Consider the following 17,575-nt stretch of genomic DNA (forward strand, 5'->3'; position numbering starts at 1 on the left):
GGTTATTTTATGAGTTCTTGTCTTCTCAGACAGTTGAAGATCCTCATAATACTTTTCCACTACTGAAATTGAACATGCAAACACTTTTCAAGTACTAAAACTCTGAATTTTGAAAATACACTGTCATCATAACCCTTACAATACATCGAAAGAGGAAAAAAGTATCCTATCTCCCATGAGCTAGTATCAAAGTTTTGCTTTATATATTTGAAAGGGTTGATTCTGAGTTTGGCAGAGTTTCATGGCCTCTACAGATATCGTGCTCATACACATGTGCATTTTCCAATTTTTTTTCTTATAACATTTCTTCCTCTAGGATGATTCTCAGTCCACTTTGTGACTTAAACTGGATAGCAGGAAAGGAAGTGACTTAACCTCTTCTAGTAAAAATTCAGATGCCATGTCTGCTTAAGAGCAAACTAGACACTCGGTAATTAAGAAAAAAAGAATAACTTACAATGACTATGATTTGTTTCCAGGCCTTCACTGTCTATCCATAATTATTCCTTTCTACACTTGTATCAGATTAAGGTTGCTACTATAAAACTGCATGAACAACTTACAATATTTGTACAACTTACACATTTATTTTGATTTAGAACATGGAAGTCTGCAAAAGGCATAATCACATTACTTCCTCATCACCACGGGCATGCAATTCTTCATATCTCCATTTCAGAAATGGAAAATCAAAGTAGCCCAAACCTACTAGCCCTGGGTTTGTGTTTATCTGAAATGTTTTGCAGTCAGTAACAACTTGAGGGCAATCAAAACAAAACTGACCTTGTCTCTGTTGACATCTTAGCCATGGAGTTTCCTCTTCACAGTTCTTGTAAATTTACCATCACAATACCTGCCTCTGGTTTTTCCTCCTTTTCTGGTCCTTTCCTTCATAAATAGAAGAAAGGAGCTAAACTGGCTCAACTGGATAAACTACCTTTTCCTCTAACATAGGAACAGAACCAGGCAGGAAGAGAAACTAAATGAATTAAAATGGCAAATTCATTAACACAAAGTAGGCTGGATGCCAATGCATGAATGATCACAGTTATCTCCCTAGGTGACTTTCCAAAGGCATGGGAAACCAGCTTTTACAGTAGCCACCATGGAGCTGCAGAATTGCAGGGGTTGGAAGAAACCTCCAGAGATCACTGAGTGCTAAAGCACAGTAACACACATTTTAGAAGAGACCATATGAATTCTTTAATCACTTCCACACTTCCAGCTACAGGTATTCAGATGGAAGATAGCAACACCTGTGAGAGAAAAGCCTATTTTAAGTTAAGGATTCCTTAGATTAGTGAGATTGTAAATAACCTTCTCAACAATTGGTTCTACTAAGACCTGAGGTTGCTAATTGAACACTGGTTTCTCAGTCCTACTCATGCACATTGGCTTTAGACAGTGGATTTGCTCTGGGTTTGGACTGGAATAACAGAAGCCATACCAAAATTCATTGACTTTTTACTGTCAATACAGTTTTGGATCAGGGAAGGTGTGCACACAGTGCTGGTCTGTACTACCAGACCTGTCATTTTGACAGCTTAGTGAAAACTGACCAAAAACATACAGAATAACTTTTCTGCACATTCACGCCCATTCTTACCAACAAATTTAGCATGTAACAGAACTCTCAAAGTATCACACAACATAAAATTCCAGTAACACAACACAATGCAGGTTGTGGCATTAACAGGGCTTTATCAGGACAGGTTAAAATGTTCCTACTTTCAGAACCCTTCTCACAAATATCATCCGTCTCCTGTAGACCTGGTTGGCCTTCTTCACTCATAAAAAGCCCCAGGACCTGACAACCAAACACATTAGAATCATAGAATCATAGAATCACTAAGGTTGGAAAAGACCTAAAAGATCACCCAGTCTAACCGTTCACCTATTCCCAGTAGCTCCTACTAAACCATGTCCCTCAACACAACATCCAGTCTTTCCTTGAACACCCCCAGGGTCGGTGACTCCACCATCTCCCTGGGCAGTCCGTTCCAGTGCCTGACCACCCTTTCTGAAAAGTAATACTTCCTCATGTCCAGCCTGAATCTCCCCTGCCGTAGCTTGAAGCCATTCCCCCTGGTCCTATCACTGATGACACGAGATTAGCCTGGAAGCCTTATCGCAGAGTATCATGGAAGATCTAATCCAGCTTCCTGTTGCTCTCCTCTGCAGGCCACCGTAACCGGCACCGTGCAAAGCACACCATACGCACACATTTTGCCACAGTTCACAGTTCAGCTCTCTCTTCCCTCGTTTGCGTTCCACACCACAACGGGGGCACAACTACCGGAGCAGGTAAGAACCGGCCACAATTAACAACAATCTGTAACGACCCCCCGCATTACTTTTTGCACCTTACAACCCCTAATCAGCTAATCTTTCCACGGGCGTCCCAGCGTCACCCACTGCAGCGCCACAACACGCCATGAGGAGATCCCGAGAACACCGGTGGCTCCCACTGCCCTGCCCGACAGCCCCCGGCCGCCGCACCGAGCACCAGGTGCGCCCACACCCGTGCACGGCACGCAGCTGGAAGCCAGCTCTCTTTGCGGGATATCAATCTCAGGCAAGTCATCCACGCCAAACTCCGCTGTGACCTGCCGGTGAGCGTAAACTGCACGTCCGATCTGCTAGTTGGCACCGATGCAGCCGGAGAGAAACTTCGGGCACCGAGTCCCAACCCTTCAGCGGGACCCTCCTCTGGAGCCCTCTCCGCCCCGGCCGCGAGGAGCCTACAGGCGCCCGGAGGAGGCTGGAGGGACTCGGCCCGGGCTGGCGCTGCGGGAGCAGCCGGCCACCTCCCGCGCACGGCGAGGCAGCGTTGTTCACGCAGACCGCAGAGCCCCGCGCCTCCCGGCCGTTTCCTCACCCGCGGGTGCCCCGCGAAAGCCGCGCGTTGCCCCCGCCCTGACTTACTGAGCGCCGCCATGGTGCCGGCCTCCAGCAGCAAGCAGTCCTGGCGGCCCCGCGCCTCCAGCAGAGCGCTCGGCCCCGGCTCCTGCTTCCACAGCAGCCGCAGCCCTTTGCTCAGAGCCATGGCAGCCGCCGCTCACAGCACCGGGCGCCGCGGGTCTCCGACGGAGCTGGCGGCCCGCGGCTGGGCAGCGCCCTTCCACTCGCCCCGTTTCTCTTCCCACCCACGCTCCCTCGTAAACTTTCCGGAGTCAACTTTGTCCCTTCGGCTCCTCCTCCGGGGCAGGTGTGCTCCGCCAGCCCCGCCAGCGGCGGAGGGGAGGAGCAGCGACATCCACCGCCTCGCCACGGCCGCACAGCGGGGCGGTAAGCGCAGCAGGCTCCGGCTGCTGCCCCGCTCCTCCGGCCGGGCCTCAGCCGTTGGCGGTGGGGCGAGTCCTGCCCGCGCCGTCAGGGAGCAGAGACAGTTGGGAGTGATTTCTAGCAGAAATCCTATTTACACAAAGTTCAGAGTGCGAGTGAAACGAGTGCGATGGGACCGCAGCACTCTCAGAGTCCGGAGGTTGTAAGAAAGGATGTGATTTAATCATACCCACTTCTAAAGAGCAAAGAGATGCCTTTCTTACAGCTGTCTTATGCAAAAGGCACACCGAGAAGCTCTTAAATCTTTCTCATCTCTCACGGTGACTTCTTTTCCTAGAGAAAAGTGCTTTCTTGAAGTGAAAGGCTGGAAATACCACTTAAGCAATCAGAGCTGCCTATGGACAGCTGTGTCACATGGCTGCAGGTAGTTGCCCTGGATCATTCATTTGTGTGTTTTAAAATAATCAAAAACAAATAAATAAAAGATGGCTTTTTAAACATGTTTCTTTTGCCTTTCAGGAATGATTCCTCGTGAACTCCATTATGACAGTAAGCCGGCACTTGGGGATGCTGCTATGCTGTTCTGTTGCCCATGCTTGTAATTCATGAGCAGTTTCTGTCAGTAGCTTTTTTCACAGCAAATTCTAATTTTGCTGAAGGTGATGGTGATAACACACCAATGTTGTTGCAGAGCAGAGTTGAGAATTTCTCTGCTTTTAGCACTGCTCTGTGCTAGAAGAGCTGGCATTTGTCTTCCCAAGGAACCACAAGACATTCCTAGCCTTGCTCTCCTGGAATCAAAGAGCTATTAAGGTTGGAAAAAACCTCCGAGACCATCAAGTTCAACTGTTGACCCATCCCCACCATTCCCATTAACCACATCCCTCAGTGCCACATCCACACATTTATTAAACACCTCCAGTGACAGTGACTGCACCACCTCTCTGGGCAGCAGATGCCAATGCCTCACAGCTCTTTCTGAAAAGATATTTTTCCTGATATCCAACCTGAACCTCACTTGGCAGAGTGGTTGAATACCTGCCTGCTGATGGGAAGCAGCAAACAAATTCCTTGTTGTGCACTATTTGTGTAGTCTTTGTCTCAATCCACGAGTTCCTGTGTTTTCACCTTTCTCACTGGCCCCATCCCACATGGGGTGAATAAGTGAACAGCTTGGTGGTGCTGGGCTGCTGCCTGTGTTAAACAACTACAACATACAATTTACTGTATAAATTAAAAAAAAAATAATAATAGTGTCAGAGGAGACCCCATAGCCTTTGGCAGCCTGTGCCAGCGCTTCATCACCCACAAAGCACAGAATCATAGAATCACAAGGTTGGAAAGGATCTACAAGATCATCTAGTTCAACCGTCTTTCTATTACCATTGCTACCAGAAGCTACTAAACCATATTTCATAGCTCTTCATCCAGACACCTCTTGAACACAGCCAGGGACAGGAACTCCACCACCTCCCTGGGCAGGTCATTCCAGTGTCTGACCACTTTCTGAGAGAAAAAATTTTTCCTTGTGTCTAAGTAAGCATAAGAAGCACTGTCTGCTGTTCAGAGGGTACCTCTAGTGCTTCAGTTTGTGCCCATTGCCTCCAGGCACTGCTGCAAAGAGCTTGTCTTCACATTTGCACCCTCCCATTCAGATGTTTGTACACACTGATGAAATTCCCCAGAGTCTTGTCTTCTTGTGCTGAACAGATCCAGCTCTCTCAGCCTCTCCCATAGGGAAAGCTGCTCTGTTCCTTGGTAATCTTAGTAACAAGGTAACATAGGACTGCGAACACAACTGTCAGAGGATGATGGAGTGCTGACTAAAGCCATACAATTTACCATCCTCCCTCACACAGAAAAATATTTACAGGAAGGAACCTTGCCTGATGTACAAAGTGGACATGGAAAGGCTTTTTTTTTTGCCTTCTTTTATGGTAGATAAAATATTTTAATTTAACCCAAACTACCATTCAATACACAAAAATCAATTTTTAACAGAAAATATTGAATTTGATGGCTCACCTTTTAGGTTACTTTTGGAGTTGATCTGTCTTTTGCTGTGGAGCAATTGTATGTTTTTGACATGGAAAGTTATTAACTCTGGAGCTGAGGATTCTCCCAGGTGAAACCATTCTCTTCTCTAGAGCAGCTGTTTTCACCCATGCCATACACTCTCATTAACTCCTCAGCAATTTTTTATTATTATTATTTTTTATTTCATCCTCCTTTCTCAGTGAACTTTTATTTCCTGTTCTTCCAGCTCTTTTTGCATTTCCTGCATTTACAGGAGAAGGAGGGAAGTCCTTTTGTCTATCTCCTCATCAGATGGGGGAGGAGTCTTAAAGATCTCATGTTTGCTGACCACGGTTATGTGCAATGCAGTGCACACAAAATGGCAACACTGCTGAGTCCCTGTCATAGCAGGATCGCATCCAGCCGACAAAGTTTATTTCCTGTTCACTCACCTCCATCAAACAACTACCATTCTATCTTTTACAAATTTTTCAGCCTGGTTCTTTGGCTGTCAGGAGAAATTCAGCTGTTGCCTCAGCTGCCATGGACAACTGTGATTTCTAAAACACTTTTATCTTCTTCAGAGTCATTATTCAGTTTCACTGCTATTTTTTAATCCCTCCCAGCCCCCAGTTTACCTCTGAAACATGCTGTGCATTATAATGACTCCCTCCCAAGTCTTTATGGAAATGAGGCTCTCATGGACTGATAACCACCTTAATGAGAAGGAGTCCTGGGGCTGACCTTAGCAGGTGGGGCCGTGTGCTGATCCAGAGATGCATCAGAAAGGGCAGCAGGGCATTTACCAAACAGTGCTGCAGAATTTGCATTATTCAGCAGTCTGCTGGGATGTGTGGAAGAGCTGTGTGAACCTCAGATCCTAGACTTTGGGGTATGGGATGGATGAATGTCCAGGTTGGCTTTTGTGTGCTGCTGAGTTGCCTTTGCAACAGGGGAACTTACATTAAAAAAAACTTTGTTGATGTACAGTGGGAACAAACATTTGCATGCCCATTCTTATGCAACAGCGATTCTTTTTAAAGCTCTAAATCTAAATAGCAAAGATTACTAGTGAGGACAGTTCTTGGAGATTTATGGCCACTTGAACATAGTCACAAATGCCTCACAGGAAATGTGTTCTCGAGGTCATTGAAACATTCTGGTTTTTGCCATTTCCAATAAATTTTGGGGCACTGTGATCAAAGAAGAAACAGAGGAAATACCTCAAAGTAGCTTTTCCTGCAGATGACATTTAAGACAATTAGTTATTGCAGCTAATGTGCAAAACTTTTTATTGTGTTCACATTTTTGTTTAAAATTAGAATGTGCTGTAGAGAAGCATTTGCAACATTCGTAGGCTAAAATACTCCAAGCATTGCTATGAAAGTAGCTGTGGGCTTTCAATGTCACCTCTTACATTCTCCACAAAATTGAGAGAAAATGTTCCTATGTTGGTTGGTTTCTTGTCCTGACCGTGTAAAGAAGTTTGTGTGCAAAAGGCATCTGGTATTTTGTTCCAGAAACAGGCTGATATACCTCAAGCTAGGTCACTGTATCTCAACAAAGTCAACAACATCTCCTTAAAAAGAAGCACAAGTGATAAATCAGCATTGCTTATTTGTCTGTTTAGAATTTGACAAAGAATGTTTGACCTTTCCACAAATACTACAGCAGTAACGCAGACACTTTAGTTAAGACAGTGTCAACATTTTCAACTTTCTGCTTGCTTACAGCTTTTCCCAGGCAGCATCTCCTGCATTCTGTGACCTTGAAGCAGGAAAAATTAACTTAATGCTAACATTTTGTATCACTATTACCTTTCAACCAATTACTAGAGGGAGAGAGCAGTGGGTTATTGAAGACGATTTGAGCTTCCACTTTAGTAGGGCATTAAAACATATAGCTGACTTCATGAGTAGTCTCACAGATCTGTACTCAAGTGAGACTTCTCTAGTAAATCAGACAACTGTAGGACCTCTGGGGATCATCTAGTCTAAGCACCTGTTAAAGCAGGTTCCCTACAGTAAGTTGCAGAGGAAAGTGTCCAGGTGGGTTTTGAATATTTCCAGAGAAGGAGACTCCACTACCTCTCTGGGCAGTCTGTTCCAGAACTCTTGTCACTCTCACTCTAGAGAAGTTCTTCCTCATGTTCAGATAGAACTTCCTGTATTCCACTTTATGCCCAGTGCCCCTTGCCTCATCACTGGGAACTGCCAAAAAGAGCTTGGCCCCATCCACTTGGCACCTGCCCTTTAGACATTTATAAGCACTCATAAGATTCCCCCTCAGTCTCCTCCAAGCTGAGCACTCCCAGGACGTCCAGCCTTTCCTCAAAAGGGAGATGCTCCAGCCCCCTAATTGTCTTTGCATCCCTCTGCTGGACTTTAAGAGCTGCATTGCTTTCTTTCCCAGAACTGCACACACTTCTCCAGATGTGGCCTCTCCAGGGCGGAGTAGAAGGGGAGGATCGCCTCCCTCGACCTACTTTCTGTACCTATGCCACACCTTTTTGAATGCACCTGAGGACACCATTGGCCTTCTTGGCCACAAGGGCACACTGCTGGCTCATGGCCAACCTGTGGTCCACAAAAAACCAAGGTCCTCCTCTGCAGAGCTCCTTTCCAGCAGGTCAGCCCCCAGACTGCTGATGCATGCAGTTTTTCTGCCGATTGAGCAGTTGTTCCACTGTGTGAGCAGTGCAGGTTCAGCTGCTCGTGCTAGTTGGGCTGTAAGCTGACTGGCTTTGGACTTGAGTTGAGCCAGGGCTTACCTGGCTGCAGCTCGGTGTTGGCAAAAAAACGGGCTGTGAATTCAAGCTCTGAAGTTGAGCTGAGAGGCTCTCTGGTGAAGGGCTAACTTTTGCAAGTGCTGCCAATGAAAAAACTGTGTTTGAAGTCTTGTTGGGAGGTCAGTGGAATTTCTCACCTCCTCTTCCACTGACTTTGACTGTATGTATGCTAAATCAAAGACATCTACCTGAAAAGGCAGACACTACTTTCACAGATAATTGCCTTTTCTTAAGATACTATTTTCAGTAACAACAGCTGTTTTAAAGTTTAAAGTTCTTCATCCCAAAAGTATGTGCAGATGAGCAGCCTTAGTCAGGCAGCATTTGTTTAGGCGGTAAGAGTGACCAGACAACCAGATACAATTTTTGTGCTTTCTTCCAGCTGACAGGCTCGTGATTAGTCATAGGTATTCCTCTCTTGTGTTCAAAGGACTTGAAACCCACAAAGTTTTCCTCTGCTTCTTGCCTAATTTCCTTAAACTCCTCACAGGAAAACCAAAGCACTTAGTAAAATAGAATGTTCGGATTCAAAGCAAAATGCTTAATGTCTACAGAGACAGAGATGTGGCACATAAGCTGGGAGGTTTTTTTCAGTGGGCAAAAGGTCTTTTCTTTAATATTTGGATAAATCGTGTATGCTCCTGTTGAAACATGAAAGCACTTCCGTGATTACTCTGTATCAAGGTACGCGGTTTTGATAAGGCGACAGAGGCCGCCCCCTTGTACATGAACTGACTGTGAAGAAATGTGCAGAAACAGCCAATCTCAGGTTGCCTGTTGTGACATTTCTCTGCTATGTTGTAACTACTGTTGCCACAGGGCACTGAAAGAGAAAGGGCGTTGGCCCAGTGCAGCACATTCATCCTACTCCATGCTTGTAAGAAGGAAGAATAGAGATTTCCTGGTTGCTCATAATCCTTGAGTTTCATTGCCTGTTGGTGTTATAACTAGCTAGACTACGCAGAAAACACATGAATACAACCAGAAGCTGATTATGATACAGAAGATGAATGTGAAAGTAAAGTGTAAATAATTAAAAAGAACAATGAGGGGGTGGGAGGAGAGGGTGGGGGTAAAGGAGCTTCTGCATTCAATACCTGATTCTAATTAATATTGATTTATGTAACTCTTACTGAACTAGAGTCTGCCTTCAGTGCAACTGGATATTTGAGAGAGAACATCTTCTAAGAATTTTGATCTATAACCTTTAATAGGGATTGTTTGAACACCTAGAAGGATAATGGGGCACTTTAAGTGCATTTATTTTCAATGCTCACTATTTGCATTTGTAGCATTTTCTAATTGTTAGCTACATGAGCACGTATTCTGTCTTCATAGAAATGCATTTATAAACACAGTAGGTCTGATACTGTAAAGTAGTCTCACATTCCAGGTCTGTTTTTCTTGCATGCATAATACAAAGCTAAAGCAAAACCACAGATCTTTTTGTGAAGTGAATGTTGGATACAGTTTGTCTTTGTGGAAGTTTCAGATTTGGTCAAGTAATTGGACAAAAAGAAGGCAGGGAGGAGGGAAGAGAGTGGTCCATTCGAGGACACCACTTTTAAGCAGTCAAATCATGACATCAGTAGGTTTTTAGAAGCAAAGTGCTTACCTCCAAAAACATGAGTTTGTGCCAAGAGTGCATGAGATCACTGCTTTCCAAAAGAAAAAGATAACTTACTTTGGAGAACACTCTGTGGAAAAGCAGAATGCTGTTCTTTGACTCTTCATCTTGAGTCAGTGACTGTATTATCAGCATTTTAACTTTTTCTGTATTTTCTTCAGAAAAATCTCAAAGTCCTGTCTGGAAAACTGCTTTGGACAAAGCGTGTGGCAGCAGCAATCAGCAGTAGCACCATGCTGGTAGCATGGCAGAGCACAACAGCTCTCCAGCACTCAGTGCCACCACCTTGTGGATACGGACAAAGAGAGCCTTCAGCTTCCATCACTGGCAGTAGGCTCATTGCTCCCAAAGCTTAAATATAATCCAGAACTCCAGTTCTCACATGCATGTTCCCATGGGAGGCAGTCCTTAGATGTAAGGTTCAGGATTTGCTGCTTCATACTCCTTCCAATACAGAATTTCTGGGCAGTGCCTTTGATAATGGACTGCTGATTATACACAGATACCAACTAATTGCCATGGACTCAACCACCCTCTCAAAGCAACCCAAACTGCCTTGCACAAACCAGTTTTCTATTACCATGTCAATGTTTTGTTGTTGTTGTTGTTGTTGTTTTTTCATTTTAGTTTTCTCCAATACAATGTATGTGGTGATTTTAAGTTCAAGTAAATCTTGTTTCTCTTATTTCATGTTACTAAGAGATGCTTTGCAGTATTTATGTCTCCTCATGATTTAGGAAGCCCTAGCCATTCATTTTCAGATCTGGGAGGGGTTTCAGACAAGAAAGCAGAGGGAGAAAGAGGAGCATAGTAACAGCTTATGTGAAGGAAAGAGATCGTACTCATTTGTCTGAAAGGCTTAAGTATTTATACAGTTTTTAAAGCTTTAAAAAATGGTACTGGGCAATAAATGTCAAGTGATCCTCTTCAGCAGCTTTGCGATGATCTGTCTTGGACTGGGCAACTGAAGTGACAGTGAACATCGATCAGTTCAAGGCAGAGCACTTAGTGCAGTTCAGTACAACACCAGCCAGGAACTGGAGAAGTGTTGCCTGTGTGGAACAAATAAAAACTAAAATAGTACAACAGAGCAAACTGCATAAAGAGTTATTTCACAGTGCTGTAATTTATCTGCATCTCTGTGGTGAGTGCAAAGTGCACAGCTTGCTTTCCTTGAAAGGGAAAGAGATCTGGAGAGAGGCGTATCTCTGTTGGTGTGGCTGTGGAGGGGCAGCTGGCTGAATGCGCGCAGCTTGAGTGAGGGGAGCGGGCCAGGAAGAGAAGGACTGAGGAAATACCATGGTTTAGAATTATTTGAACAACCATTTTGGTATGCTGTGTTATTCCTAATGTAGCAATTAAATCCCTGGACTTTGTTACAACTGAACTTTGATTGGCTTTCATTTGGCTGTCTTGCCTCTGTTTGTTTTTTGACAATGTGACATGTTTACTTAGGTGTGCCGTTCTGCTTCAACGAAACAAGGATTCACATCGCACTTATAAAAGGCATTGCCTGTTCTCCTGACCTGTGCCACGTCTGCTGTTCACACACAAACCATGAGGAGAGGCTGAGGTTGGCCAGGAACGATCTGTCCCTACCCCAGTGCGGGAGTCTTGGGTTACACTGTCTGCAGCCCTCGTTAATCCCTGCTGGGCTGAGGAGTGCTCGTGGCACACATCACAGCAGCGAGGGGGCTCCTCTAGGGCTGATCAGCTCCGCTGATTGAATGCTGCAGGAGCTGCAGCTAGGCTCATTTTAAGCCCATTATCCTGCTTTTACTTCCCATTCCTTACGCTACCATCACCCTTACTGATCACCAGCCCTCCCTTCTCCTGCTCTGTTCCCTGCTGCTTCTTGTCCGGTTCTGTCAAGTAGCAGTCCTTGTGCGTAATTCCATCTCAGCCATCCCTGCAAATGCCTTCTGTGGCTTTTAGAGATGGTGCAATGACTGCTTTCATGTGCTTTCCTTATGGAGTGGCTATCTTGATATTTTCTGCATATTTTGGTAGGGGTTCAGCTGAATTCTCTCTTTACTCCTTCCAGAAATTTGAAATAAACTTTGTTTGGTCCTGGAGATTTATTGCAAGCTTCGTGGAAGGGCCAGAACCGATGCAAGATCTGTTCCACACGGAAAGGCTAATGCAGAGTTTGTAGCCTGGATAAAAGCAGTGATGCTCTTTGAGTTTTGTGTGCCTCATTGACAAGAGTGTACCCCAGGCTCAGTGCCAGCCCAGCAGCTGCCACTCGGAAGGCTGACCTGGCTGGAGCAGAACCCATGTGCTCTTGAGCATCTTCGTCCTCCAGCTCAGGTGGCAGGGGAAGCGGGCAGAGGCACACGTGTCCATCTTGTCCTCCCTGCTGCAGAAGTGGGCCCAGGATGAATATTGCTCTCTAGCTTCACAGCAGCGAGAAACAGACCAGAGTCCTGCACAACCAAGTGCTTATAGGCAGCAGCTAGGCCAGTGTTACTTCTAACTAGTTTCTCATCTATTGCCAAGTAAGGGCAAAAATGCTTATACTGGGAAAGAAACTTGTATTCCTGCTCCTTCCCAAAGGCTGGCCTTGGATAAAGACATTATTGCTGTCAGTTTACTAGGTGCAATCTAGTAAAGGCCAGGACAGTGCCCTATTTAAGCAGGGAAGGCAAATGAAGATTTTCCTCATCTCTCTTTGCAAGTACAGCGAGCACTGAGCAGTGCAGTCCTGCAGAGCACAGCAGTTGGGAACCTTGCCGGGCAGAGCTGAATACCACAGCTTTGCTCCAGCAGTGAGATGTGGGCTTTGTATTCAGCATCTGCTGCGCTACTACAGCAAAACTTACCTTCCAGCTGTTGAGTTTTTAAACAAAATCTCTACTGAGCTTAGAAATGCTAGTCAGGAACCAAGCAACAGAAAGAAAACTGTCCTTCAGCCCTGCATGGCCCTCACTTCTGAGGCGCTTCCCCTCTGGCAATGGTTTGATGTGGTGACTCATCGTATTGTGTGCACCACATTTGACAGGATCTTGGGGCCGGCTTGGAAAGAATCTGATTAAAAATAATATAAATAGATGAACAGTGGATAAACAGTTGCTCTCCCTTGTTCCGGGATTCTGAAGGACTGAGCTTCCAGAATGTCACTGGAAATTACTCAGCTAAAGAAAATAAAAAAGGGGAGCGGAGATTCTCATATAAACACTTAAAGGGACTTTGAAAATTGCCAGTAAATACTTCAGGCCCCTGCCACTGTTGTGCTAATAATGTGATAAGGAAACCATGAGGAAAGCCCTACAGAATGGTTAGAAAGCAGTAACAGCTATGTCCTCTGCCCCAGGAGGGCAGACAGAACTTCAGAGCTGTTCCCAAAGCGAACACAGTGCAATTTACATCATGCGTAAGAGATTCCTGTGAGTCCAGAAAGCACTGCAGGCAATGCTCTCACAGGAGAGCAGGGAGGTACTGTCGTCCAAAAAGCATTGAGCAGAGATGGAAGCAGAAGGAATGGATACATTTTGCTTAACCTTTCATTTACAGAATTAAGAAGTGAACCATCTATTTAGATTTAGAAATGTTACAAAGAATTTGTGATCTGTTGTGTTGTGCATGTAACAGCGATGTTATCTGCCAATTACTTTTACCTGAATATTGTCCTTAGAGAATTCATCCTAGAAGATGCCACCACTCTGTATACAAAGGACTGTAGTGTACAACACTGGGTATCCTGTCTAACCTAGTGGTCTAGATGTAATTACAGATCTGAAACCCTGCTAATTTGCTTCTGCATTATTAGTGCTGATGTGTTAGGACTCACAACTCTTCCAACATTTCACATAGGTTATAAATAAGAAGCCAGCCCCTCACATTCTGAAGGTCCCATTTTCAGCCCCTTTTCCACCTCCTTTGGTACAGAAAGATGAGTGCACGCTCTTCGCAGGCCATGTCGAGTATACTCCACTTGGCTGCCTCACTATTTTCACGTCGTCAGCGGGTAACCAAACTCATTAGTCACTGAGGCATCATGTAATTGCAGGTGGATGTGGGTAGATGATATGACAAGTTATTTAATAGGTACTTTTCGCATGTGTCAGAAACGTTACCACTGCAAACTGTCAGAAGCTGTGGAGCAAAGCATGGGGTGGCAGGGAGGTGCGAGGGAGGAGGAGGAGGCGGCTGCGGAGGGGCTGGGAAGCGAGGTTGTGAATTTAGCTGAATTTCAGTATCAAATTCCTTCCTCCAAATTAGCAGCTGGCTTGCATTCTCAGTCTCCTCATACGTTAGTGGCACGTGATATTTCATTTGCCCCTCAGATCCTGTCAGCAAGATACTGGGAGGGTTCTGACACCTGGTACAGCAAATGGTAAGAACACCTGTCCATCTGCCTCCCCAGCACCAACATGCCTGCACAGACAGCTGTAGGCAGAATCATGCCCATTCAGAGCAGATTAATTTACTGAAATCACATATGTACAGATTCCATTTTTGGAGATCTGAGTGTTTGCTTTCACATCGCCCTGTTCTTTCCTAGGTCAAGGAACACACTGCTCAGAAAGGAGACTCTTAGGCACCCGTTTCAGTCCCAGGTCACTTTTCACTTTTGGTAACATGCAGTGCTCTTCCCTCCCCTCGCCGAATGCCATGCTTAACTGCAGATGCGTTGTCAGTGTGACACCTCCCTTTGTTGTTCTCAGCCTTGTGAGCCCCCTACAAGAACAGTTAATCAATTTGATTTTTTCTTTCCAAGGCAGTGTGAGGGAGGGAAAGAATTCAGAACACCAACGATACCAATTAAGAGTAACAATTTTAGATGTGCATCTACTGAGATTTGATTGTGACAGAAGGTAATGTCAATTAGAAGTGACCTTGAACTGATAAATACTTGCTAAGACAAACTAAATTTATTAAACAATAATCAAGAAATGCAGGTCTCTACAGACAGTAGATGTAAGAGGAAAACTAAGAGAAGCAAAAGTCTGCTGCCAAGAGAAAATAATAAATAATACACCTTCTTGTTCAGCCCTAAATGAAAAGTGTCACACTTTAACAAGAGGACTTTATTAAAACTAACTCAAAGAGCAAAGGCCAAGTATAAGTCTGAAAACAGTTTTAAGGCCTTTTGCTACCCTAGGGATTAATTACTCAGCTATGACAAATGAAATGCAGGATGGCACTGCTCACATCTTACTCTAATTTATTTTGTTTTCTGGCTGCATCTTCAGAGTGAAGGCTTTCTGCTGCTCCCAAATCCCCCAGCCTGTGCCACTAATCACATCCAATTTAAAACAAACAAACAAACAACACCAAAGACAATCTAATTTCCATTCTGGGTCAACACCATGCTGTCACAGAGCCACGAATACACAGTAGCACTGTGCTCTCCTACTGATTTGCAGTCAGGAGGGTTCCATCAACCACGAGCCAGACTGACCTGAATAATGAAATCTCACAACATACGCTTAGCCTTGGCTGTTCTGCAGTCAACGAGCACTGTTATTATGTTCGGGTGCCTGCTTTATGGAAGGCACATGGATCCTTCCTCATTCTTCTGCTGGCCACTGTGTGAAAGCCAATGAAAAGCCGTAAGGAGGATTTGACTCACAGTGCATCACCCTGTGAAAAGCAATGTGATCATTTCAAAGAAAAAAAAATAGTCTTGTGGGTATAGATAAATATTTATTATCAGTTGTACTTCATTTTACTTGAAGTCCTTAAACAGTTTTCCTTTTTTGCCAAAATGTTGCATCTCTGACACAGTCGCTACTGTCACAGCTTCCCTGCACCGGGAATGCACAGCTTACATGTAGATTCCAAAACAATCTATTCAAAGTAAAGAACTTTCAACTTTAGTGCATATGGAGCTATTCAAAGATTGGTAAAAAGAACCCTCCTTCCCCCTCCCAAATGAAGAATTCATTACAAAGAGATTTCATTACCAAAAGTGAATATACAAATGCTAAAAAAAATGCTGGCTTGAAAAAGTGATTTCAGAATGTACTGTACACATTGTAACAATTTATTATATAAGCTGCTTCTGCATGCAAGCAGTTCTTACATTTGGTGTAAAACATTTATACACATTCTTTACAATTTGTACATATTTAAATGGCTGTATCAAACAACACTGCGCTATGGAATTTTGGAAGCGAACAACTAGAATTGGGAGGAGAGAAAGACAAGGTTTATAAAACGTGAACAAAACCCATGACACTGAGAAGCATCTGGACTTAGGCTGAAGTCTCTTATATTTTGGTTTCAGGTTATTCAGGCAGACCTAGATTTTCCTTCTAGCACACAAAAATAACACCAATGCAAAATCGAGTAAGGCAACTATTCAACCAGCAGACAGTACCCGTCTCCTAGAATGGCTTATGGGAAAATGCCTTTGCTTTAAAAGTTAGCTAAAATATTTAGATTCTAGTCATATTTTTGCAAAAAAAAAAAAAAAAATTGCACTTTGGCTTTTTGGATTGCTTATGGCGTTACATGAATTACTGTAGTTGGTGCCCACTTAGAACAGCGCTGTTATAAAAAGCCCAGGCCCCAGGTGATATTTTAGTACTAAGAAACGTGACTTCAACTTCAGATATGATGAGCAAAGTACATTTGTGTGATAACTGACGTACCTTTGTCACCTTTCTGTTTGCATTAGAAAGTAACAGAAAGTAAACCCAAGCCAACAGCACACCATACTGCAACATGAAGACCTGAGCTCTGCCAGAACTGGAGGTCTTACATCAGTTTGTGAAGACGTGAGGGTCCCCTTTACTGAAAGGCTTAAAACTCTCAAAGAGGTACAGCTCTGAGGAACACCAGTGCCCTTTGGCCTAACACTGTGGGTGTCAAAATGCTGGCATGGAAAACTGTTTTTCACACCTTCCTGAATGGCTCTTTCCTTGTTTGTACTTCGTCTTAGACAGTGCATAGCGAGAAAGAAAGAGCCTGACAGAAGCTCTGAGGTGTTGTGCCACAAGAATAAGGTTTAGTTACCAAGAAAAGAAGAAAGAAGAGCGAATTATATTTACCAGAAATCACAGTGGGAGCGGTATGCCATGGCCACGTGTGGGAAGCAAAACTTAGAACAACTGTTTGCTCAGCCGATTATCATCAACATATACTAGAAACAGTCACAAATACAATCCCTTCTGGCTACTGAATTGCTGGAGAACTGAGTATAATGAGTAGGAAATCATTTTCCCAAGCTCACCCGCTTCCTCACTTACAAAAATTGTAATTCTGACGCTGACAAAGAATTTTTGGAATAGCATCTGATAGATGCAAGTCTGCACAAGGTCCATGGCAACATACCAGTTTGATGATTTAGAACCCTACAACCGACAGCATTATCTAGCTGTTTTTGCTTAAATAATGACACAAAGGGGAGAGCATCCAAGATTAAAAAAAGAACATTATCTTCTGGATTCAGGCTGATAAAGTAAACATTTTATATAATTCTTTTTTTTTTTTTCCCCATAACTGATTCATTTTTTGGCTGGCAAAGGCTAACAAGTTTTTATTGGCATTGCCCCCAGATCAGAAAAGCACTTCAAGGTGGTTCTTCGTCGTTGAGTACTCCTTATTCTCTACATCACAGGAAAGCGGCTGAGTGCCTGCCTCAGCTTCTGTGCAATCTGAAACAGAAAAACAGAACATACTTACTGGGCAGTCACTTTACACTATGCAGAAATAACAGTGCAGGCAGGCAAGAAATCAAACAAAGCCTTCCCTCATCTTTCAAAAATTGCTGTCTTTCCTCAGTACCCCCCAACAAGTACAAGACTGTCAACACTGTTCAGCTGCTCTCTTAACACCACAAATACAACACAGTATTTAAGGGAGTTCCATGCAGTCCACGTATCCCAACTTTGACTTGTTGTCGCCTTCTC

General features: G+C 44.1%; 2 protein-coding genes across 6 annotated transcripts in view; both read right to left on the bottom strand.

Annotated features, from left to right (window-relative positions):
* Nucleotides 1–5,461, bottom strand: part of SYNJ2 (synaptojanin 2) — a 68,717-nt gene extending 63,256 nt beyond the window's left edge. The window contains exon 1 of one of the 3 annotated variants that reach the window (XM_052672143.1): nt 5,311–5,461. Coding sequence is in view for 2 of the 3 variants with exons in the window: in XM_052672052.1 (XP_052528012.1) it covers nt 2,926–3,046 (121 nt within the window). In the remaining variant the exon portion in view is untranslated. Of the gene's footprint in view, nt 1–2,925; nt 3,286–5,310 lie in introns of those variants that run through there. The other 2 variants (XM_052672052.1, XM_052671978.1) reach the window with 2 other exon arrangements.
* A 9,884-nt stretch (nt 5,462–15,345) lies between these two features.
* Nucleotides 15,346–17,575, bottom strand: part of SNX9 (sorting nexin 9) — a 60,163-nt gene continuing 57,933 nt past the window's right edge. For all 3 annotated transcript variants that reach the window (XM_052672574.1, XM_052672564.1, XM_052672553.1), the window contains exon 18: nt 15,346–17,320. In XM_052672574.1, the coding sequence (XP_052528534.1) occupies nt 17,273–17,320 (48 nt within the window). In that variant the 3' untranslated portion in view covers nt 15,346–17,272. The remainder of the gene's footprint in view (nt 17,321–17,575) is intronic.

This window comes from Tympanuchus pallidicinctus, unplaced genomic scaffold (genome assembly GCF_026119805.1).
Source record: "Tympanuchus pallidicinctus isolate F22 unplaced genomic scaffold, pur_lepc_1.0 scaffold1, whole genome shotgun sequence".
NCBI classification, from domain to species: domain Eukaryota; kingdom Metazoa; phylum Chordata; class Aves; order Galliformes; family Phasianidae; genus Tympanuchus; species Tympanuchus pallidicinctus.